Here is a 25,379-nt window from a genome sequence, read left to right as displayed (position 1 = left end):
TTTTTTTTTTAACATGTTTTATTAACATTAACTAATATCCTAAGTAGATGAATATACTTGAGCTAACAGTTTGGTCACTGGGCAAATGAGACATTTCTGAGACCTCACAAAGGGGTGCAGTGTGGGGACTAGAACTAGCCGTGTCCTCTTCTCTTCACAGAACAATCACTGCAAGCAGCACAGGACATCCTGAGAGCTTTCGCTGCTGCTCCATAGCCTCGTCACCGTCGAAGGGAAATGAAGGCAAACACCAGACGAGGTTCCAGGGTAACTGCAATCACACTGTCCCCAGCAAGCTGCAGGTAGGATGGCAGCACGCAAACTCTCAAACTAGGACAGCAGTGTGTGGCAGGGTGCTACAGAGCCACAAACCTGAGTGATACAGTCTATAGTGCAATTTGCCCTTTCTTTACTTACAAGGATAACATACACATTTAAGAAACTTATCCTACATTGATCCCCAGCCCAGTTACCTGTTGTCTTATCAGAAAGCTTTTATGTGGTTATTTTGTCAGCTATTCTTTTATAATCTTCTAACACATTTTAATGAGTCAAAGATGAGAATTACACTTGTATATGTAGTTACGGTTTAACAGGAAGGTAGTTAACTTGCTTTACTTTTTAAGAACAAAATGCAACAGTATAGATTTAAATGATAGTCTGGCAACAAGCATAAATGTAAGGTAGAGAAGCCAGTCTTCTAAGTCTAATGCCAACTAATGTATTTTAGTTCATTAAAATACATTTCACGGCCACTATGATGTGTCTGGCACTGACTCCATACAGATCCAGCAGCTCACTCGGATTCCCACTCCGAGGCACTCCAGGCACCGCCAGCTGATGGACCAAGATGTCCGGCTCCATGGAGACAGCTGCACAGACAGCCTCCCCGATGCCACCTGGGAAAACAAGGGACATGAGGCTCTGTTCTGGTAGTGGCTAGTCAGCCTTAAAGCCCCAAAGTATAGAGACCTTTGAATTTGCTGGTTCCTAGAGAAAAAATATTTTTCACTAGCCACTGATTCATGTAACAGTCACCTTCTGACTAGCCAGAGGAGTTCTCATTCAAAACTGTGGGTCTCCAGGGGTGCCTGGGTGGCTCAGTTGGTGAAGTGTCTGCCTTTGGCTCAGGTCATGATCTTAGGGTCCTGGGATCTAGCCTTGAGTCGTTGGGCTCTCAAGTTCAGGGGGAGTCTGCTTCTCCCTCTTCCTCTTTCAAATAAATAAATAAAATCTTTAAAAAAACCCCACAAAACCTGTGGGTCTCCAAATTGCTCCCAGCCCCACTATAGCACGAGCTCTCTCAACTGGGGCTCCCTAGATGCAGGGGTCTACAAGCTCAGGTTCTTAAAGCTGTCAGGACCCCCCAAATGATTAAACCAACCGATAAACTATACAGAAAAGAAAGACCTTCAAGCCTGAAGCTGCAAGCTTCAGCAGGACCACTTGCAAGGCTGGCCCTTGGCTGACACCTGGGCATTGAGCTGGTGCAAGGCCCTGGAAGCGCCTGTTTTCCTCTGGGAGTCAGGAAGTTTGGTGTGTGTCTGGCAGAGGGGACCTATGTGACCAGCGCCCAATAAAACCTAGGTGCTGAGTCTTGAGTGGGTTCCTTGGGTCTCCACTGATGCAACATGTCACTACTGGAGAAGGGAGAGCACTCAGTGGGCCCCTCATGGAAGGGAGGGAAGGAACCGAAAGTGTGGGGTTCTCCACCCAACCTTTGTCTTCTGTCCTCATGGGTCCTGGTGTGCGTCCTTTCCCTATAATAAACTTCAGCTGTGAAAGCAGTGGGAATGCTTCTAGAAAATCACTACAGATCACAGGTTGTGCTCTTGGGTCCTTGACACATGAACATGAAACTCCCCACTACCTCGTATGCCCTACCTAACCTTCCCAACCCCCTCTCCCTGGCTCATACAGTTTTTCTGCATTTGCTGAGTTCTGTGCTTGCAAGGCACTATTCTCCTTTCGGGAGGGGAGCAAATTATTAATCATTAAAACTCAAGCACAACTGTGAAGTTTTTCAAGACCCCTCCCTACCCACAATGCTGAGTTAGACATTTTTTTGTGCTGCCACTGAGCCACCGAGGCACCAGGTGCTGCACTGTGCTGGGGTCACACAAATGAGTATGGGCCATGGCCCCACTCTAAGGAACGAGTGTAGGTGGATAAGAGACCCCTAAAACAATACACTTGAAAAGAGAATAATGGCTACTGGATGAGTGCCTGGCTGGATGATACCCAGGGGCATGTCATGCTTCCAATCATGGAAATCAAAAACACATCCCACCAAAGACGACTTTCAAAATGATCCTTAAGGCCCGCACATACCTTCTGGGTAGTGATCCTCCACTGTGATAATACGGCCACCTGTGGCTTTGGCATTAGAGACAATGGTGGCAACATCCAGGGGTTTAATGGTAAACAGGTCGATGACACGGATGGAAATATCTAGAGAAAAGCAATAGCTAGCTTTGTATATGAAACAGAACTAGAATAAAAAGACCAACTGGGGCACATGAGGCAGCCCAGGTCCTACCTCTCCCCAGCTTAAACTTCAAAGTCCAGCAACAACCAACTGACCTTCCTTGGAAAGATTTTCTGCAGCTGCTAAGGCTTCATGCAGAGTAACTCCAGCTCCAATAACTGTGACTTTGTCATTGACACTCTGGCGGACGACCTGGTATTGTGCCCATAGAACAAGAAAGTTGTAGTTACTATGCACAGAGTCCATCTCAAAGAGAACAATGCTATGCTGTCTTCCACTATCAATTTCACTTACTAATTCGCTATTTAAAAAAAGCTGAATCAGTACACTAACAAGGACACCGTTTTGATAAACCTTACCTTCATGTTCATTTTTACAAATTCATCTATCATTCTTCAATGGATTTACGGTGCCTAATTACTAAGTTCTTATAGAATACCCTTTAGCAAAGACGGTGGATTTCAAACTGGGATCTGAAAGGCAGAGGCTGGAAGCAAGTTGTATGGGCCATGTGCTGCAGACCACAGACTCACTCAGAGGGTCTAGAAAGGCACCATCCCTGGACTACTAGAACATCTTGTTAGGGCATGCACACAGATTGGACTCTGATAATGAACAAGTTAATGGGGTTAATTTTGGGGCATTTGCAACATGCTCTGTGCCAAGCACCTTGCACGTCCAAGTGCCCTGTAAGGCCCATGCATGCATTGGGGGCTGATTCTGCGGCTGAGGAAAGTCAATCTCAAGAGTGGGAGGAACTCGCCCAGCTTAGCGCTCAGACTAGCAACCAGGCCCATCTGACATCAAAGCCCACTCTCTCAAAACCACTCACTATTCTGCAAGCAAAGACAGGTGCCTAGCCTTTTTTGGTAGAGTTTTATTTTCTCCAAAGCCACCCAACAAAGGGCATCTGAAATTATTCTTCATTTCATCCCTTTGTATAGGTTTCCTTGTAGCTTAAGAACCCCTGCTGACAGTACAAATATTCAGGGCTTCTAAGCCACCCCATTCTTTGAGAATGTCCTAGCTTTTTCATCTGCATACACACACACACACACACACACACACACACACACACACACACACACACACACCCTATGTGCTCTTTGCAAAACCTAGCTCTTGAATTATCCATGCCATGCACATTATCACATACATTGTAACTCACATCCTTTACCATCAGGAAATTTACTTCATTTTGTCAGGACAAGGCAAATATTAGGAGAAAAAAAAAAGACAGGATATGAGAAAGCTCTGCAAATCACATGTCACTGAGACCCCTCGAACACCTCCACCCTCAGAGGCAAACATATGGCCTTGAGTTTCAATGTGAGAGTACAGGCGGGAGACAACAAAACCTGTAGTTAACACTGAAGGTGAGTACTGCCACCTTCTCATTCAGTGCTGCCCAGCTACCTAGTAGCAGGTCATGGACTGTTCTGGCTACGCCGGCTTTTTTTGTGGCACTAAAGCCAGTCACTGCTCAGACAGTCATTCTGAACACTAAAAACAATGAATTCTGCAGCAGCCTAGCTGTTAGCACCGAGTCAGATGTCACCTGTTGCTCCTTTAAGACTGGCTATTGTTCTTTCACACATTTAAGTATTAATGATACTCTAAAAAAGCTTAAAAGATAAAATCAAGATATAAAACTTTCTGATGCAGCATGCTCTCCATTACATAATATATATACATACATATATATATTATATATATATGCCTTAAAAAAGGCAGGAAGGAAACATGCCCAAACACCTGTAAGCCCTGCTCTCCAGGTGGTGGAGCAGAGCCATTTATTTTCTCCAAAGACACTGCTGGTTTTCTGCACATATGGCCCCGACAGAGCCCAGGTCAATGCCTGGGTCTGAGTTTTGGTCTTGCTGCTGTGAAGCCTGAGTAAGCTGCTCACCTTCTCTCTCACCTACAACATAGGACTGCTAACAATCTGTGCTTCTAGGGCTCTTGAGAGAACACGGAAGATCAGAAGTGCCCAGTGATGCTAGCCTTTATCAGGTCTGTGAGCAATGCATTCATGTTCCCTTTTATTCTTGGCTTGGATCTGCAAAACCGAATCTAACACATCTATTATTAATTTGAAATGGGTTCTATTATTTGTTTGGCTTGAGGCTGTGGTAACTTACACCCAAAAAACTCAAGTACCTTTACGAGTCGTTACCACTTTATCCTTATGAGTTCAACAAAGAGAAACTCCACTTGGAAAAGAGAAAAGTTTACCTCAGACTGACAGTGGTAGAATGTTCCTTTCTGAGGAAAAGCAGGCAAAGATCACAATTGAATTTTTTTTTTAAACTACAGCAAAGAAAGAATCAAGCCTTCACTGTGGGGATACCTAGTGCTAGCTTTAGACCACTTCTCTCCATGTGAAAGGCTACTAGAAGACACTGGAGAACTTTTAAGGCCTTACCTTGGCCTGTCCGATCGCAAAGCTTTCTTGTGGGGTGTAAATAACTGCGGTTTCCGGTCGGCTGGTCCGAATATAGCACATCCCCTAGGGCGTAAAACCAGAGCCACAGTTTTTAACAAATCAAACTAAATTTCCAAGTAACAAACCTGTTTTAAAAAGGGGAGGAGGGAGGAAGACTAAACAGTTCTCTTTACTAAAAACAAAGTGCACATTTTGGAGCAAAGAATAAGCATCTACAACCATTGGCAAACAGGTCAGTGTCACCAGATCAGATTACTACCAAGCCAGGCAAAAGCCTATGTAGGACCTGGGCAGATACCCCCAATGACCAACTTTCTATGCTGTCACATTCAATGGTAAGGAAAACTTTCTTAAGTACACAGACTTGTTCTGTCTCCACAGAACACAAATTCAGACCACAGCACTGACTCATGTTTAATAGAAAGCCCAGAACACAATGTTAAGTATGCAACTTATTTTTGCCATAACAACTTATAACACTTCATTCTTAGAAATACCTTACACACTGGAATATAAAAAGACTCGCTCTTTTACCAAGGAGAAAATGTAAGTAAATACATTTTTATCAACTTGAACACATACAGCATAAATGAATACTCAAATGTCTAAAGTATTTGGTAATTTACACACATATTTAAATTATACATCATAAACGGATATATTAATTTAGAAACCCTTGTTCTGTTCATTCCTTCGCGTTATAAACCAATTCTATTCAGTGTTTTCATGGAGACAAAATTTACTAAGTGGAATACTCCACGAATTCTGACAAAGGCATATACCATGTAACCATCATCCATGTATGAATAACATTTGCACCTGCCAGAAAGTTTCCTCATGTCCCCTTCCACTCTGCCCACCTGAAAAGCAACCTCTAATTTCTATCACCACATCTTTGCCTCTTTTGAACTTTCGAGAAATGGAATCTTGCAGCACATAGATCACTTTATATATACACAGACATACAGCAATTTCCAGGATATAGTAAATAAAGAAGTATAGAACAATACATACACTGTGAGCCCACTTGGGTTTAAAAAAAAAAAAGGCAAAGAATCATAGGTCTCTAATGTGTCAGAAATGCTTAGGAAATTGCATAACCTATTCCAACCATGCCCAGGGCTGTCTATGCAGGGCCATGGCTGAGTGCAGGAATGGGTGTTGAAGGTCTGGTGACCATTAGTTGGAGCAGATGAAAAGGTATAGACTCGGTCCTCTAGCCTCCCCTGCAGCTGGGTTCTACACAGGAAATAGGATGAGTCCATCTGCTGCCTTTGTGTGAAACTTGAGGAGGAACAAGTGGGGCAGAATCCATACTCTTGCCCTTCTAAGTTGTTCAGAGGGCAGACCAGGGCTTAGGACTCTGAGGTCTGTTTGCAGTGGAGACACTGGCCACTCTTCAGCTTCCTGTATGTCATGAGGTGGTGACAGCATGGGGTGTATCTAAGGCCAGCATTCGAGAGCTCCCTGCTGGAGCCCACTCCTGTGGCATTGCTGACAGCCCCCTTCTTGGAGCCTCCAGAGTACCCGCTTTTCTCATGCGGAGCCCTGCCCTGTATAGGCCATCAGATGTTGTTTGGCGTCCTTTTGTGCTCTTACAACGTGACTGTGTTCACGTTTTATGTGTGTAATCACCTTTTTTTGGGGTAATTGTTCTGTTTTTTAAAGGAATCCTACAACATTATCTTCCATAATGAATATCTATTATCTTTACATTGAGAAAACAATGGGAAAAACCCAACCGTCAGTATCAAACTAGTAGCAGAGCCCAGAATCATTTTCAGCCTGAACCAATGTCCCCTTAAAAATACCTTAGTATTGGCTGCTAGAAGAACAGCATGCTCCGTTGAGATGGCATCACTTGGATAGAAAATAGTGCAGTTGGGAACGGACCGGAACATGGCCAGATCCTCCAGGGCCATCTGGGAGGGACCATCCTCACCTAAGAGAGCAAGGCCACAGCCCAACAAAAACATGATCAAGGGCCAACTGGGAACCTGCCCTCTGCGGGATAAGCAACACCTTACTGCCATGGGGGGGGCCAACACCTGTAGCAGAGCCCTACAAAACTGTCCAATTCTTGTATCAACATGATGCCTTGTAATTATAATGAGCTGTTACATGTCTATTTACCTTGAGACATCACTGTGACACTGTGGGTTAGGACCCTTATTGACCTTCCACAGATCAAAATACCAGTGGCTTCATCTGGCCCTGACCCTTGCCAATGTCTTGCACTCAGTCATTGGCACTGCTATCCATGGTTGACTTGATGATCTTTTCCCTGAGCACTGGTAGCCAAGTTGGCCCCAGCAAGTCTCTGTGCCCGTCGTCTTCTCCTTAGGGAGGAGTCCCTTGAGGCTCTGTCCTTCCTTCCCCCTCCTCTTCTGCGCGCTCCATGAAGAGACTGGGTTTCAAGTTGGAGTAGTGGTCTTACTCATTTCCTGAGACCTTCACAGTAGCTGAGCACACCTTTGGGGTACACTTGGGGGTGTTGTTGTAAATAAAGGGGGCCTTAGGCTATGCTTGGGAAAAGCGCTTCTGGCCAGAAACACTGTGCAAAGAGATAGCCCAATGTACACCACGGCAGCCTAGCTCTTCCAGCTAGGAAAGGGACTGTCACTGTGCACAGCGCCTTGCCTGGGACAACTATCTAACCTTAGGACTCTAGCTCCTCTGGTTGGACCTAGAGCCACTTCGTCACTTAGCTGACTGATTTTAACACTTAGACTACACCTGGCCCCAGGCAAAGACCCTGGACTCTGGGCCAGGCCCTCTGCCTGGCTCAGTCCTGAAATGCTGTTGGCCTTTCTCCCCACTCTGCACCTACCACCTGGCCCATTCAGAGACTTCTCCCGATAAGTCCCAGAGAGGACTCCCAAGCGTGCACTTCCCAGCCCCCCTCCCCCCCAGCACTCGAGCAGTGCACGCGAACTGTCACATCAACCTAGAGGCCCTACTCCACCACAGGCACATCAGGCACCTCATCTTTCTCATCATCTCTGTCATTCATGAACACAACTCCCTGATGTCTCGCAAGCAAGAAATTCCTAGACACGTTTTTTTCAAGTTTTTGTGCAATTTTGGACTCCTCCACCTGTCAGCAATATTGACCTCTTTTCTTCAGACTCTCTCAGATTCACCCTTTCTATCTACTGCAAATGCACACCAATCCTTTTTCTGATTTCCGTTTCCCATTGTTTCTGTCTAGCCTGTCCTGCCAGGCTAATGCCCCAGAGCTGGATTTGCCTCAGCCTCACTCCTCCGCATTCCACTCTTCAAGGCTTCCAGTTCCACCTGACCAGGCTGCTCAGCCGAGGCCAAGAGCCCTGGTGATCTGTGCTCCTCACTTCCCTCGACCCATGCTGCTTGTCTCCACTTAGACAAAGGGTACCACACTAAGAGCAGAAAGGGAGTCTGTGATGCTGGGATGGCCTGATTCATACCCAGTATGCGGCTTTGACACATAATGGGCACTCAGGACAGATCACTGTTTCTCAATGACTCAAAGAGTGGGCACTTTTGAGTAACACCAAGAAATCCTCTCAAAAATAACCCAGAGTGTCTGGAACTTTTAAAACACAACATGGCATGAAAGAAAGAGAGGTTATAAATAATCAAACATTCTGGAACCCCCAAGTACATTGGTGAGTCAACTGCTCACATGCTAATTTTTCTCTGTAAAGGAAGAAGGCTATCAAGATGAGGGCACTGAGAACTCATACCAACGGATACCCCACAGTGGGACCCAATAAGGTTGATGTTGATTTGAGAGATGGCTCCCATCCGGATTTGATCAAATGCTCGGGTGAAGAAGGCAGCGAAGGTGCTAGCAAAAGCAACGGTCCGACCACGGGTGGCGCATCCCAGTGCCACGCTCACCTACAACATAAAGATGAATCAGAACACCCTTGGAACGGTTGCCAGAAAAGCACCATGAATGAATGTGCAGGCTGGTGGAGGCAGGGACATGGCCAGCTGGCTGTGGACACCAATCTAAAGGAGGTCCCTGCTTGGATCCAGCCAACTGGTAGCAGGAGGGAATGCTGTCTCTGTGCTGACAGATCTTCCTAACACCTAAAGAGCACCTAAAGCTGCCGGCAAGCTTGGGATACTTCGGGCCTGGATCCCTGGGGTCATGGCTGTGACTCTTGGCCTGCTGCCCTTAGTGTACCTGGAAATGGTTTTGGGCAATCTACTTATGCTCCTCCTAGCAGTCCCAGAAGCCACCCCACAAACTGCCTGGCTACTCTCTGCTTGTTTCCTCAGAGACATTTTTTTTCTTTAGTTCTTTTGCTTTTATAAATGGCAAGAAAAACTATAATTTGGGGCTGGCCTCCTACGCCCAGCAGGCCACTGTTAGTCAGGGAGAAGACCCAAGAGGGACACCCATAGCACACGCACCATGTTTTGCTCAGCAATAAAACATTCGATGAAGCGCTCAGGGTGCTCTCTCTTGAACATGTCTGAGAACGTGGAGTTCTTGGTGTCACCATCCAGCACAATGACTCTATCATTTGCATGGCCCAGCTTAGCCAGAGCCAAGCCACAAGCTTTCCGAGTAGCTATCTGGAAAAGTCAAACAATGGAGTTTCTTAGAGCAGATTTAGAAGGAAGGTGAAATTTTGTGGATTACAAATTGTCTTCTATCTTACGAAATTCATGATTCACCAATAATCTCTTTTAGGGTCTTAAAAATGGGTTTCTAAGCCAATCTTAAATCCATACTTGACTCACTGGGTACCAATTCTCAAAAATAAATTTATTCTTCTGCCCCATTCATATAGTTTATCAAAAAACTTAAATGTCACAAAATGCAAAATGTGACTTTTTAACTATAAAACTAATAAGACTAACTGCAAAAAATAAAATGTAAAACTTTAGAATCATGATACCAGTAATAAAAAATCCCATTAGGGTATTATTTGAGATTGGACTGAATTTATGGATTACTTTAAGGGAGAACTACATCTTCACAGTATTGAGTTTTTCTATTAGAAATCAAGGCTTGGCATTTCCTCAAAATGTTAAACAGAGAATTACCATATGACCCCAGCAGTTCTACTCCCAGGTATATACCCCAGAGAAAAATATATCTCAACAAAAACTTGTACACAAATGTTCAAAGCAGCAATATTCACAATAGCCAAAAGGTAGAAACAACTAAAATGTCCATCAAGGGCTGAATAGGTAAACAAAATGTGTGGTATATTCATAAAATGGAACACTGTACATGCCACAACAGGGATGCACTCGAGAACACTGTGCTAAGGCAAAGAAACCAAAGTTCACATGTGATATGACCCCATTTACATGAAATGTCCAGAATAGGCAACTTTACAGAAACAGAAAGTAGATGAGTAGTTACTAGGGGCTCGATGGAATGGAGAGTGACTGCTAATGGGGGAGCAGTTTCTTTTTTTTGTTTTGTTTTTAAAGATTAGAGAGAGAGAGCGCTCACGTGTGCACCCACACATGAGTTGGGGGGGGCAGAGGGAGCAGCAGGCTCCCCGCTGGCAGGGAGCCCAATATGGGGCTCAATCCCAGGACCCTGGGATCATGATCTGAGCCCAAGACAGATGCTTCACGGACTGAGCCACCCAGGCACCCCAGGGGTGTGATTTCTTCTGGGGGTGATGGAAATGCTCTAAGATTGAGTGGGGTGATAGTTGCAAGATTCTGTTAATATGCTTAAACCATTACATTGTACACTTCAAATGGATGACTGTATATATAGGGAGTCATTTCTCAATAAAGCCATTATTTAAGAAAAACAAAGTTTGCTTCTTTGTCTCTGCTCCTTCATCTAAAAACACTTAAATGTATTTTTTGGGGGGAGGGGCGGGAGGGACAGAGGGAAAGGGAGAGAGAGAATCTCAAGCAGGCTCCGTACCCAGCTCAGAGCCTGATGTGGGGCTTGATCTCACAACCCTGAGATCATGACCTGAGCCAAAACCAAGAGTCAGATGCTTAACCAACTGAGCTACCAAGTTGCCCCTATTTTTTTAAATAAACAATTCATGTAGACAGTACAAAATTTAAGTTTTGAAAGGCTATGGAGCAAAGAGGCCTTCTCCCTGATCTCCTGTTCCCCACCCACCCAGTGCCCTGTCCAGAGGTAGGCAGAAATGAGTCTATGTAGCATCTTTTCGGGAATGGTCTATGCACAAATATTTTTTTTTTTTTAAAGATTTTATTTATTTATTCGACAGAGATAGAGACAGCCAGTGAGAGAGGGAACACAAGCAGGGGAAGTGGGAGGGGAAGAAGCAGGCTCATAGCAGAGGAGCCTGATGTGGGGCTCGATCCCATAACGCCGGGATCACGCCCTGAGCCGAAGGCAGACGCCTAACCGCTGTGCCACCCAGGTGCCCCTATGCACAAATATTTTGAGCAGCCAGGTGCACCTATGATGCCCCCTTTAAATATTTTCTATACAAAAAAAGAATTATACTCTATGCTGCTTTACAGCTTAAAAAAATTTTTTTTAAAGATTTTATTTATTTATTTGACAGAGAGAGACAGCCAGCAAGAGAGGGGACACAAGCAGGGAGAGTGGGAGAGGAAGAACCAGGCTCCCAGTGGAAAAGCCCGATGTGGGGCTCGATCCCAGGACCCTGGGATCACGCCCTGAGCCAAAGGCAGACGCTTAACAACTGAGCCACCCAGGCGACCCTACAACTTAAAAAAAAAAAAAACTTTTAATAATAGGGTGCGCATGGGTGGCTCAGTCAGTTATGTGTCTGCGGGTGGCTCAGGTCATGATTGGGGGTGGTGTCCCCTGCTCAGCGAGGAGTCTGCTTCTCCCTCTCCCTCTGCTCCTTCCCCCTGCTCATGCTCTAATAAATAAATCTTTAAAAAAAATTTTTTTTTAAAGATTTTATTTATTTATTCGACAGAGATAGAGACAGCCAGCGAGAGAGGGAACACAAGCAGGGAGTGGGAGAGGAAGAAGCAGGCTCATAGCAGAGGAGCCCGACGTGGGGCTCGATCCCATAACGCTGGGATCACGCCCTGAGCCGAAGGCAGACACTTAACGACTGCGCTACCCAGGCGCCCCTAAAAAATTTTTAATAATAATTTGGGCAAGCTCTTAGTCATTACCGATTTTGTCAGCATTCAACATTCATTTTTATAGACACATCTGCATACTTATGTAGGATAAATTCCTGTGAGTTGTACTATTAGTTCGAACTGTGTGAACAGTTAAAGTGTTGCCAAAGTATCCTTCATTAATATGTGCTTTTTCCTAATTAACATCTTTTTTCTGCTTTTTGTTTCCTAATTTCTTGAGTAGTCAAAATTCATTTATTTTAACCCAAATTACCAGACCAAGAAAACATAAGCAACACTATAAATGTCTCCAAATAAAGGAAAAAAAGAAAGAAGGATTAGAAATTATTTCCTTCCTCTTGGGCGCATCACTTTGTTTCCTTAGGTCCCGAAGACACTGCCTATTTTGGGTCTGCTATAATATACCAAAAGGCAGGATACAAGCATGGTAAGAGGCTTTATATTCAGGGTTTCATGCCTAATTTGTTTCCTTTTTGGAGAACTGGTCTTCGATGAACTGACCTACTTCTTTCTGTAATCTAGGGAGTAAGTTCGAAAGCTTGGTGCAGCCATATCCCAACCCTTAGGGTAGACACAGGATAGTGGCAGTTTCATGCACGGGACTGCCAGACCACAAAGTGAATTTTGCAAGCAAAAGCTGTGCAGTAGTAGGTGCTAATAAGTATCAGCGGACTAGTAAGAAAATTCAGACCCAAGAATAAATATCAGAAATAGTAAGAGAGGGCGCTTGGGTGGCTTAGTTAAGTGTCTGCTTTCGGCTCAGGTCATGACCCTGGGGTCGAGTCCGGCACTGGACTCCCTGCTCTGCTCAGTGGGGAGTCTGCTTCTCTCTCTGCCCCCTCCCTCCCGCTCATGCTTGCTTGCTCACTCTCTCAAAAATAAATAAATAAAATCTTAAAAAAAAAGACACAGTAAGAGAGAAAACTAAAGCCACCTCTATTGCTTACAACCTTTAGTTACAGGTCATGCAATCTAATAACTGGTTCATCTATGGACATAAGAGTACATAAAGAGTCCTGTATTTAAAAAAAGCAGAGAACAAAACAGTTTGCCTACCTGCTCACCGACTTTGTAAGCAGGTGGAGAGCCCATTTCTATATCCATGATGTTGATTTGAGGTGCGTCTTCAATAGGGCGTTTTGGTTCAAGATTCTTGTCAGTCTCTATCTGGCTCTCAATTAGTTTGATAATTGCATCAGCTCTTTCCTTTGGCATTGGCTTTCCATGCCAATTTTCTGCATCTTCAACACCTGCAAACAAATAAATTTGTTCCTTAAGTATGTAATTGAGTGTCTGTTAGGTCATCTGAAAGACATCCTGATGGAAAAGATGTCAGCCAAGGACTCACAGGAGTAAAAACCCAGCACAGGGAGCCTGAGTTGGTACCACAGCCCCACAGGACAGCCTGAAAAGTCCCAGAGGCTCTTGGGGGGGGGCACTGGCTCATATACTGGTGAATGGAGGGAAGAATGTGGGAGATAAGCCTGGAGAGACAGGCAGGGTGGACCATGGAAGATCCTATGGGTATAAGAGTTTGAGTTTCATCAGAAGCAAGACAGGAAATCACTGAGGAATTTGGAGTGGGGATGTGACTGATCACATCTTAAATGTATAAAGATCAGCACGGTGGCCATGCGGAGACTGGCCTGGGGAGACTATAATTAAGGAGAGATGACACAGGTCTGAGCATAGGAGATGGAGAGCAGTGAGCAGGGCTGAGATATATTTACTGTAGGAGCAGAATCCATTAGAACTGATTTGAGACTGGATTTGCATGTAGAGGGCACATATGGGAGAGGTGAAGGCAAAGACAATACTCAGAATTCTCCCAGGAGAAAATTGGTCAAGTGGTCATTTACTGAACTGGGGATACCGTAGTAAGACTGTGTCTTAGGGAGGAGTCACAGAACGGTTTTATTCTAAAGCACTGATATTAAAACACACCGACAATTATACCCTTTGCAACTCTTTATACTTGAATAATTTCAGGTGTCAGCTTTGAAATCTGCAAGAAGTCAAGACTTTCAAAACGGTCTTCCTTCTCTGACCCTCAGTCCCACAGGTACCTTTCCCAGAGGTGCTGCTGCACGAGCTACCTATGTGGCCTCCAAGACAGCATGGGCACAGGCAAGGGTGCGTGCATGTATGCAGGCCCTTATTGGCATATCTGTTCATGCACATAGCAGCACTCTTTCTCACTCTGCACTCCTGTGCAGAGCACCGTCTGCCAGTTCTCTGGACTACCCTCCTAACCACTCCCTTCTGCACACAAAATCATTGCTCACTTTCTGGGGGTCTGAGCTTCCCCTCCGGCCCTAATCAGACCTGCTATCTATAAGGGCCAAGGAGAGCAAGAGCCTCCAGCACATATTACAGGCATAATCACTGAGAACTAAGCTAATTTGTCTGCCTTGCCATCCTGAACCTCCTTCTGCCACATCACTATGCAGACAGATGTTTTTAATAACCCTAAGCAGAAAAGAAACATTTGCTTACTTGGAATGCCCCGGCCCTTGAAGGTCTTGGCAACTACAGCAGTGGGCTTGTTCTTAACTTGACTTGCCTGCCAGAACACCTGGCACAGTGCCTCCACATCACGGCCATCCACCACGTAAGTATTCCACCTGTCAACCCAGGAGGAGACCAGGTTACAACAAGGTGAAGGGGGGATTGGGCAGAAAGAAAGTGACATAAAACAGGACAGTTACCCAAAGGCTTCACAGCGCTTCTGATAGACATCTATGCAGTGCTCAAGGGGCAAGGCACCACTGTGGCCCAGGCGGTTCACATCGAAGATGGCCACAAGATTGTCCAGATTGTAGTGGGAAGCAAAAGCCAATGCCTCCCAAGCAACGGAGCCTTCAGAGGACTCACCATCTCCCATGAGGCAGAACACACGGTAGCTGTGACAAGTCAAGAAAGGTTAAGACTATGCTTAGGGATCTTCTAGGTCACTCAAGCAGATATATTTCATGGAGAGAAACAAAGGAACAGACTGAAAGAGTTGCTTCACATCATTAAGTTCCCAAGACTATTTTCATTGTCAATTCGGTCCAAACTCGACAGCTAAGGAAAACTTGGGCCTCACAAGATGGACTTCCAACTTTGGCTAGTTTCCTCATCCTAGCATTCTTCTGCCACGTCTCTGGGAGCCACAAACAAGGGAATGGGGAGAAAGTAGGCCCCTTAAACACCCAAATGACATTTTAAATACACAGTTTCTCAGTAAGCTTCGTTTTGAACACTGCCATCTTCTATTTCTGATCATACAAATTTATTTACAATAATCTTAGAACATTCTACCTCAGAAGCGTATGTTCCATTGTAAATGGTAAACTCTGCAAAAACACAAAAATGTTGATACCACATAAAACACAACCCATACCCTACAAAAATGCTGCAAAATTAAAAAAATTAACCACAGGATAGGGACTAATAGAGGCAATAATGAGAGATGGAAGAGTCACTGTAGAAAAAGAACCCTTTGATTATGAACATATAGCGGTCCCTAGTGTGAATGTGCCAGCTATTCACTCTATAATGAAGCTCACTGAGAAACAGAAACAGAAAGCTGTCACTCTTACAAAATAATAGAAATAAACCAGTTTCTACATTGCAGAACCCAACCAGAGAAGCTAGAACAATTTCCAGAAACACCATTTCTTTACTGCTGAACACTTGGTAGTCTGGACTTTTAAAACAATTACTGGCTTCCCAAACTAATAAGCCATAAATAAAGCCAAAGTGCCTGAGGGGTGGGGTGGAGACAGGTAAGCAGCTACTGGGTAAGTGCCTTACCTTGCTTTGTCAAAGTACTTGCCAGTATATGCCATCCCGCAAGCAGCTCCCAATCCTTGCCCGAGCCATCCGGTTGCCACATCAACAAATGACAGCTTCTGTAAGAGAAGGGACCAAATGAACCAAGACACCCAGGCTGCTCTTTGGAATGGCCCCTCCCACCTTTTGGGGTATCTACTTCTTTACCACACCTACATACACCCCAAGTCTCAGATCAACATCACCAAGACAGGGGAGCCATAGGAAATCCAAGGTCAAATGGACCTGTGGGAAGATACAGGAGGACAGTTTCTCTTCACACAGTAGCCTAAGCAGAGCCCAAGAGCAAAGCAGAAAATGTAAGCATGAGCCTTGCCATTTTTATAAGGTCACCTATCTAGTCATGCACAAACCAGATGTTCAATCTTTTTGGAGAATGTGGATTCTTAAATAGAAACCAAGAACACTGAAGAAGATTGCAATTTCCCTGGTTTGTAAAACTCAGGTCAAATGAGATTTCACAAGTGGTCATCTAGAAGTGCTAGAAATCAATCACTATACCACTATTCTTCCTCTCTCCTCCTCCTGTGTGTATGCACAGGCTACCTTTATCCCATGGAGAAAATGCCCTCTGGGTGCCACAAGGCAGTGCCAAAGGTCCCAAGCTTCGAAAGACACACTGAACTTATTCAATGCTTCCACTGCCACCAACTTGAACTGGCCATAAACATCTTTTTGTCACTGCAGTGACCCCCATACTTCCCCCCATAGCTATTCTCAACACAGCCACCCAGGGGGAGCCTGTTAAAACCCGTCCACTCATCACCCTTCGGAGACAGGTCCAATGTCTCTCCATCTCCTGCCAAGTAGAGCCCAAGTTCTTGCACCACCCCGTCCGCTCCAGTCCCCAGGTGACGTGCTGGTTATCTAGGTTTCTTGTCTGACCCTTCCCATGCAAATGTCAGCTCCATTCAAGCAAAGAATTAGGTGTTGCTACCAAAGATGGGCCAATGGTACTCATTAGTCTCATCCCTCTCTGGTCCTGCTCGCTCCACACTACCCCTCTGCTCCTCCCAGGGCTCTTAACCTTCCTAAGCTTTTCTTCATACGCTTTGTGCCATGTGACCTTGATTTGGACTTCCAGCCTCCAGAACTGTTAGAAATCAATTTCTATTGTTTATAAGCCACCCAATCTGTGGTTATTTTGTTACCGCAGACTAAATGGACTAAAACACGAAGCAAAGAAAGAAGAACCAAAAAGATAAACAGAGCCCATTTCTGGCCTTATTGCCACATGGTGGCCTTTAAAATAATTTAAAAAAGCAAGCATGTGAGGGCCTCCCGCACTGGCTCCTGTGCTGGCTTACCTTGGAGAGGATGAAACAGTCATTGTCTGCGTTCTCCGGATCCTCCTGTTTATATCTCATGGTGTGGAAGAACAGCACGGCCATTATCTCAGCAGCACTGCTGCAGGATGTGGGGTGGCTTAAAGACAGACAGAGCACAGGTCATTTCTCCCAGGTAAGTGACTTACCAGGGACATGGTACATGAGACGTTTTAGTACATAGGCTCCTCAGACTGGAAGCAGCAGTCGTTTCTCCCAGGCATGGAGGAATCCAGCCAAGAGAAAGGGATGCAGGACCACTGCTTCCAAAGTGCATGGCTTTTAAGGATGCTGTAAGGCCCAGTAACCTCATAATTTCTTTCCCTGTGGAGAGCAAGACCTCCAAGACCAGCCCCCCTCTATCAATGGAGCACCTGTACACTTGGGGCAAGTTCACCTAGTGAGTCTGTAAGCACTTGCGTATTCTCTGTTTGAACTTATCTATGATATCATTAAACACAAACACCATAAAGCAGAAATAAACCCATGCATATATGAGAAACTAATACTTGACAAGGGAACTAAGAATACTCAATGGAAAAAAGACAGTCTCTTCAATAAATGGTGCTGGGAAAATCAGATATTCACATGTGAAAACATGAAACTAGAAATCCTACCTTACACCACTCACAGGAATTAACATGAAATAAATTAAGACTTAAATGTAAGACCAGAAACCATCAGCCGACGAGAAGAAAACAGGAAAAAACCTCCTTGACATGGGTCCTCATACTGATTTTTTTTTTGACAGGACAATTAAACCACAAGCAACAAAATAAAAAAATAAGTGGGACTACATCGAACTAAAAGACTTTAAAAAAATTTATGTTTTTATTATCAGAGAAAGGGAGAGCAAGCGAGCACACAAGCAGGAGGAGTGGCAGGCTGAGGGAGAGGGAGAAGCAGACTCCCCGCCAAGCAAGGAACCCGACATGGGACTCGATCCCAGGCCCCTGGGATCACGACCTGAGCCGAAGGCAGACGCTTCACCAACTGAGCCACCCAGGCGTCCCCAACTAAAAAACTTCTTCACAGCAAAGGAAACCATCAACAAAGTGAAACAACCACCTACAGAATGGGGGAAAATGTTGCAAACCATATATCTGATAAAAAAATTAATATCCAAAATATACAAGAACTTCTACAACTCAATAAAAAAATCAGTTAAAAAATGAGCAAAGAACATGAATAGACCTTTTCCCAAGAAAGACATGAATGACGAATGGGCACATGAAATGATGCTTACTTTCGTTAATCATCAGAGAAAAGCAAATCAAAACCACAATGAGGTATCACATCTGTTAGAATGGCTATCATAAAAAAGCCAAGAGATAACAAATGCTGGTCAAGATGTGGGCAAAAGGGAACCCTCCTGCACTACTGGTGGGATTGTAAATTGGTGCAACTGCTATGGAAAACAGTGTGGAGAATCCTCATAAAAATAAAACTACCATATGATCCAGCAATTCCATCTCAGGGAATATATCTGAAGGAAATGAAAACACCATGTCAAAGAGGTATCTTCACCCTCATGTTCATAGCACCTTTATTTATAATAGTCAAGACTTGGGAGCAACCAAAATATCCATTAATATAGATGGATAAAGATGCGGTACATATATACAATGCAATATTATTCTGCCATAAAAAGAGGGAAATCTTAAAAAAAAAGAGGGAAACATTGCCATTTGTGACAAGGTGGACAGATCTTGACAGCATTATGCTAAGTGAAGTAAGTTGACAGAGAAAGACAAATACTGGATGACTTCACTTACATGTGGAATCTAAAAACAAAACCACCTCCAAACTCCTAGAGAAGGAGATTCGTGGTTACCAGAGGCAGGGGGTGGTGGAAGGGGTAATTGGATGAAGGTGGTCAAAAGGTACAAATGTCCAATCCTAAGTACCAGAGATGTAACATACAACGTGATGACTACAGCTAACACTGCTGTACGGTATATTTTAAAGACAGATCCTAAGCATTCTCATTAAAAGAAAAAAATTTTCTTTGTATGTATATGAGATGATGTATGTTGACGAAACTTACTGTGGTAATCATTTCATGATCTATATAAATCAAATTATTTAGCTGTATACCTTAAACTCATAGTCCTATATGTCAATTACATCTCAATAAAGCTGGAAAAGAAATTTAAAAAACAGCACGAAGATCCCATGATTTTTTCTTTTNTTATTTAGCTGTATACCTTAAACTCATAGTCCTATATGTCAATTACATCTCAATAAAGCTGGAAAAGAATTTGAAAAACAGCACGAAGATCCCATGATTTTTTCTTTTTTTTTTTTTTAAAGATTTTATTTATTTGACAGAGAGAGAGAGAGAGACAGCCAGCGAGAGAGGGAACACAAGCAGGGGGAGTGGCAGAAGAAGAAGCAGGCTCATAGCAGAAGAGCCCTATGANAGGCTCATAGCAGAAGAGCCCTATGTGGGGCTCGATCCCATAACGCCGGGATCACGCCCTGAGCCGAAGGCAGACGCTCAACTGCTGTGCCACCCAGGCGCCCCAAAATGATTTTCTTTTAGAAAAAGAATTGTGAGCCACCGAAGTTTCTCATGGTGGAATAACTGGAGGTCCTTACTGAATGCCAAAATTACTGCTGCTCATAGAAAGCAGCTGACATGGGAGTCCAACCAGTCCCTTGTTAATTCAGGAGGGAAGAGGGGACAGGGCAGGAACAAAACCAACTTCCCAGAGCCCCTGCCTCAACTTTCAGGAGAGATTTTAGGTCCAGCTCATGTGTTAATCTCTTCTTTCAAGGTTCACAATTAGAAAATGGAAACTTAAACCTCTTGCCTTATAGGTATTCCCTAAATAGATGATAAAGTTTTAAAAATTATTAGATACCTAAAAAATATAAATAAAAATTGCTAGAGATAACTTGAAAAACCACAAGCCGTTATTAATTTTGAAGGTGAAAGGAGCAAAATCAAAGAGGAAAAAAAAAAAAAAATCCCAAAATATGCAGGTGTTAAACTCTTCTAGACTACTTTTAATGTCATAGCTCAGGATGGAAAACAAGATCTTAAATGAGAGATACCATGCAAAATATTTTATTCCACTAATACAGAACTTAAAAATAAAAGAAAACTGGAAAATCCACACATTTGTGGAAATTAAGCACCACACTCTTAACCAATGGGTCAAAAAAGAAAACAAGAGAAATCAGAAAATACCCATAGAGAAATGGAAATAGAAACACATCATACCAAACTTTATGGAATACAGCAAAAGCAGTGATAAACCAGAAATTTACAGCTGTAGGGGCGCCTGGGTGGCACAGCGGTTAAGCGTCTGCCTTCGGCTCAGGGCGTGATCCTGGCGTTATGGGATCGAGCCCCACATCAGGCTCCTCCACTATGAGCCTGCTTCTTCCTCTCCCACTCCCCCTGCTTGTGTTCCCTCTCTCGCTGGCTGTCTCTATCTCTGTCAAATAAATAAATAAAATCTTAAAAAAAAAAAGAAATTTACAGCTGTAAATGCTTACATTAAAAAATTAAGATCTCAAATCAAAACCCTAACTTCACAACCTAAGAACTAGAAAAATTAAACCTAAAGCTACCAGAGTAAAGGTTAGAACAGAAATAGAAACCAAGAAAACCCATACAAAAAAAAAATCAACAAAAGGTTGGTTCTTTGAAAAGATAAAATTAAATCTTTCCACTAGACTAAGAACGAAAAAATTTAGTTTTTAAATGTACTAAATCAAATTTGAAATTACTAATTTTTAAAAAGATTTATTTGACAAAGAGAGAGAGAGCCAGAGCTCAGGCACAAGCAGGGGAGTGGCAAGGAGAGGGAGAGGGAGAAGCAGGCTCCCCACAGAGAAGGGAGCCTGGTGTGGGGCTCGATCCCAGGACTCCGGGATCGTGACCTAAGCCGAAGGCAGCCACTTAACAGACTAAGCCACCCAGGCACCCCATGAAATTACTTATTTGAGAAATGAAAGGACAGAACTACTACTGTACAGAAATAAAAACAATTACAGGGTACCGTGAAGAACTCTACGCCAACGAATCGGTTAACCTACAACTTGTTTTTGGGCGCCAGGATGGCTCAGTCGGTTAACCAACCGTCTGCGGCTCAGTTCAGGAAGTCTGGGTCCTGAGATCGAGCCCCACATTACCCTCCATGCTCATCGAGGAGGCCGCTTCTCCATGCCCCTCCCTGACTCGAGCACTCATGCTTCTCCGTGACCCTTCCCGCCTCGAGCGTTCGTGCATCTCCGTCTGCCCTTCCCGCCTCGAGCGCTTGTGCTTCTCTGTTCCCCTCCCGCCTCGAGCGCTCGGGCATCTCCGTCTGCGCCACCCCCGCCTCGAGCGCTCGTGCATCTCCGTGCCCCTCGCGGCCTCGAGCGCTCGTGCATCTCCGTCTGCGCCACCCCCACCTTGAGCGCTTGTGCTTCTGTTCCCCTCCCTGCCTCGAGCGCTCGAGCTTCTACGTGACCCTTCCCGCCTCGAGCGTTCGGGCATCTCCGTCTGCGCCACCCCCGCCTCGAGCGCTTGTGCATCTCCGTCTGCCCTNACTAAGCCACCCAGGCACCCCATGAAATTACTTATTTGAGAAATGAAAGGACAGAACTACTACTGTACAGAAATAAAAACAATTACAGGGTACCGTGAAGAACTCTACGCCAACGAATCGGTTAACCTACAACTTGTTTTTGGGCGCCAGGATGGCTCAGTCGGTTAACCAACCGTCTGCGGCTCAGTTCAGGAAGTCTGGGTCCTGAGATCGAGCCCCACATTACCCTCCATGCTCATCGAGGAGGCCGCTTCTCCATGCCCTTCCCGCCTCGAGCGCTTGTGCTTCTCTGTTCCCCTCCCGCCTCGAGCGCTCGGGCATCTCCGTCTGCGCCATCCCCGCCTCGAGCGCTCGTGCATCTCCGTCTGCCCTTCCCGCCTCGAGCGCTCGTGCATCTCCGTCTGCGCGACCCCCGCCTCGAGCGCTCGTGCATCTCCGTCTGCGCCACCCCCGCCTCCAGCGCTCGTTCATCTCCGTACCCCTTCTCGCCTCGAGCGCTCGTGCTTCTCCGTGGCCCTCCCCGCCTCGAGCGCTCGTGCATCTCCGTCTGCCCTCCCCGCCTCGAGCGCTCGTGCATCTCCGTCTGCCCTTCCCGCCTCGAGCGCTCGTGCATCTCCGTCTGCCCTTCCCGCCTCGAGCGCTCGTGCTTCTCCGTGACCCTTCCCGCCTCGAGCGCTCGTGCTTCTCCGTGACCCTTCCCGCCTCGAGCGCTCGTGCTTCTACGTGACCCTTCCCGCCTCGAGCGCTCGTGCATCTCCGTCTGCCCTTCCCGCCTCGAGCGCTCGTGCATCTCCGTCTGCCCTTCCCGCCTCGAGTCCTCGTGCATCTCCGTCTGCGCCACCCCGCCTCGAGTGCTCGTGCATCTCCGTGACCCTTCCCGCCTCGAGCGTTCGTGCATCTCCGTCTGCCCTTCCCGCCTCGAGCGCTCGTGCATCTCCGTCTGCGCCACCCCCGCCTCGAGCGTTCGTGCATCTCCGTGCCCCTTCCCGCCTCGAGCGCTCGTGCATCTCCGTCTGCGCCACCCCCGCCTCGAGCGTTCGTGCATCTCCGTCTGCGCCACCCCGCCTCGAGTGCTCGTGCATCTCCGTGCCCCTTCCCGCCTCGAGCGCTCGTGCATCTCCGTCTGCCCTTCCCGCCTCGAGCGCTCGTGCATCTCCGTGCCCCTCGCTGCCTCGAGCGCTCGTGCTTCTACGTGACCCTTCCCGCCTCGAGCGCTCGTGCGTCTCCGTCTGCCCTCCCCCCTTGTGCGCTCTGTGCACGCTCTCAAAAATCTTAAATCCTTCAGAGATTTAAAGCTACAAGAAGTTTCTAGAAACAAAGTTCAAGAAGGCTGAATAATAGAAATTTTTAAAAAGTAGTCTCAGTGCCCAATGTGGGGCTCAAACCCACGACCTTGAGATCAAGAATCAAATGCTCTACCCACTGAGCCAGCCAGGGGCCCTAAAAATAAAAATTCTAAATAAACCCATAACTAGTAAGGATATCAAGTCAGTAGTCAAAAACCTCTCTGCCGAAGGAAAACTCTAGACCTGATGGTTTCGCGGCGAAATCCTACCAAATATCTAGAGAATTAACATCAATCCTTCCCAAACTCTTCCCAAAAAACCTGACGGGAACACCAGAATCATTGAGAGTAGAGCACTGCCCTTGTACTAAAGCCACACAAGCACCCTACAACAAAGCTAATATACGTTAAATGTACTTTTCCAAAAGTTCTCAACAAAATAGTAGCTAACCGAAAAGTCTCCTTTTCTCTAATTCTTACTCGCCCATCGTTTTGTTACGATCCACATGCTGGGATTGGGACGCTGGCGTCCAGGGAAACCGCTCACAAGGAAAGCCCCGGCCACGATCCCCCGGACTTATCCCCGCTTGCCCACGCACCTTCCGGGCTTCTCCCTGCTAAATGTGGGAGAAGGCCCCAGCTTCCCCGCCGCGGCGCGGCAACACGCGGACGGGCTGGCGCCCGAACACCCGAGCCTGTGGCAGTGGCGCCTGGAGGCAGCATCCGCGCCCCAAGGTCCCAAACGGGGCTTCTACAACCAAGCCCGCCCAGCCCCCCGACGACTCCCTTCATCTTAGGCTTCGGTCGCCGCCAGGCCGGCTACTCGAGGCCACGAGGAATTGGACGAGGGAACCTTACCCAGAGCTCGAAGCGCACGTGGCCCTGATAGAGCGGATGCGGAGGCGATTAGCCATGTCCCGCAGCACTTGCACAGTCTCCGCGTCAGGCTTGGCTTCCTCAGGGGCCGCCGCGGTGCTCGGGTTGGCGTCCGCCATCGCTACCACCACTTCGCCGTCCGAAGGAGCGAATGCCGCGGAGTGTGTGGGGCGGCTATTTGTAGTTCCCTCGTGCGGTGCCGTGTGGATCCCTCCGCGCCGTGCTGCGACGCGCCGTGCTGCGACGCTCCCTCCACGCCGTGCTGCGACGCTCCCTCCGCGCCGTGCTGAGACCCTCCCTCCGTGCCGTGCTGCGACGATCCCTCCGCGCCGTGCTGCGACGCTCCCTCCGCGCCGTGCTGCGACGCTCCCTCCGCGCCGTGCTGCGACGATCCCTCCGCGCCGTGCTGCGACGCTCCCTCCGCGCCGTGCTGCGACGCTCCCTCCGCGCCCTGCTCCTTCCGCGCCAGGCTTACGCCGCTCAGTGGATTTTGAACACTTGTCTTTTGCGTGTGGGACATTAATTGAAATAATTTAATTTCTTTATATATTTCTTTGTGCTATCAATTCAAAGAGGGCTGCCTCTGCGGGGGGGGGGCGGTGGTCCAGGATCTACTTTGGGGGTGATAAAACAATTCTGGAACTATATGTTGCTGTCGTTCCGCTTGTGGTGTATGTAGAGGAGACTTTTCCATGCACTTTAAATTGCTAAAATGATGAAGTCGTGTTTTACACATTTTACCACAATATTTTTTTAAAAACCACGCTAGAAGTTTACCCTTTGTTGGCCTCCGACCCCCACCCTCTAAAGCAGTGCCGTCCCAGTTAGCCTTATCAGCAGATGAGGTATGCTGTCCTGAGACAGCAGGGTGTCTTTGCGCTACCTCTTTTTCTCTTTCTAGAACCTTCTGTACAGCAAGCTGCAAACTTCTTGTGATCACTGAGGTGGCGTTAGCCCAACGCCAGCCTGCAGCTTCCCTGAGGGAGCTTGACTTCTGGGAGCTCCCTGTCTCCTTAAGGTCACAATGTAGTCTCAGAGAGGTGGTCCCTCTGACTTTGAGATGATCTTACAAGAACCAGAATGGCTCCCCTAGTGAATGACACCATCTCCACAACACTATATCGTAAGTTCAAATACTGGGGAGCATCTTAATTTGGAACTGCCGAGCTACTGAGAGCACTTAAGTGTCCCTGAATGCCGATAGGCTCCCACGTTGTTGCTTGGGTAAAGGGCACATGCATTGAAAATTTCATTTGATATTGCCTAATTGCTCAACAAGAGCTATATGTACTCCTGTTGCAGAGTATGTGAATTCTCGTTTCCCCACATCCTCATCAACACTGGATATTGTTAGTCTTTTTAATGTGTGGCATTCTCTGGATGAGAAAATAGTATTCAATCATTGCTTTGACTTATGTTTGCCTGATATCTTTGTAGTTGCACATTTTTTGTATGTTTATTGCCATCAGTAGTTTGTCCTTCCTCAATTGTCTATTACTATTCT

At 46.1% G+C, this 25,379-nt stretch overlaps 1 protein-coding gene across 1 annotated transcript; it reads right to left on the bottom strand.

The window, feature by feature from the left end:
* On the bottom strand, nt 1-24,201 carry TKTL1 (transketolase like 1). Its single transcript, XM_011236732.3, has 13 exons — nt 23,858-24,201; nt 17,153-17,270; nt 15,807-15,904; nt 14,717-14,911; nt 14,505-14,632; nt 13,065-13,258; nt 9,339-9,503; nt 8,660-8,816; nt 6,746-6,876; nt 4,914-4,997; nt 2,584-2,680; nt 2,332-2,451; nt 1-899 (listed from the first exon to the last, which is right to left on the bottom strand). Exons 1-13 carry the CDS (start codon nt 23,992-23,994, stop codon nt 727-729), a joined length of 1,797 nt encoding a protein of 598 aa, XP_011235034.2. The 5' UTR covers nt 23,995-24,201; the 3' UTR covers nt 1-726.
* Between the last annotated feature and the right edge of the window lie 1,178 nt (nt 24,202-25,379).

The sequence above is a fragment of the Ailuropoda melanoleuca genome, chromosome X, assembly GCF_002007445.2.
Source record: "Ailuropoda melanoleuca isolate Jingjing chromosome X, ASM200744v2, whole genome shotgun sequence".
NCBI lineage: Eukaryota > Metazoa > Chordata > Mammalia > Carnivora > Ursidae > Ailuropoda > Ailuropoda melanoleuca.
Note: the sequence above shows the minus strand (reverse complement) of the source record. Positions and strands in the feature narration are given on the sequence as shown.

What these genes read in the sequence shown, in the direction of transcription:
- TKTL1 (XM_011236732.3), bottom strand. Translation starts at nt 23,994, where the DNA reads ATGGCGGACGCCAACCCGAGCACCGCGGCGGCCCCTGAGGAAGCCAAG. An exon ending in ACTGTTTCATCCTCTCCAAG is followed by an intron (nt 15,905 to 17,152) that starts GTAAGCCAGCAC and finishes CTTCTCTTACAG; the next exon opens with AAGCTGTCATTTGTTGATGT. An exon ending in CTTACAAAGTCGGTGAGCAG is followed by an intron (nt 9,504 to 13,064) that starts GTAGGCAAACTG and finishes TGACTTTTCCAG; the next exon opens with ATAGCTACTCGGAAAGCTTG.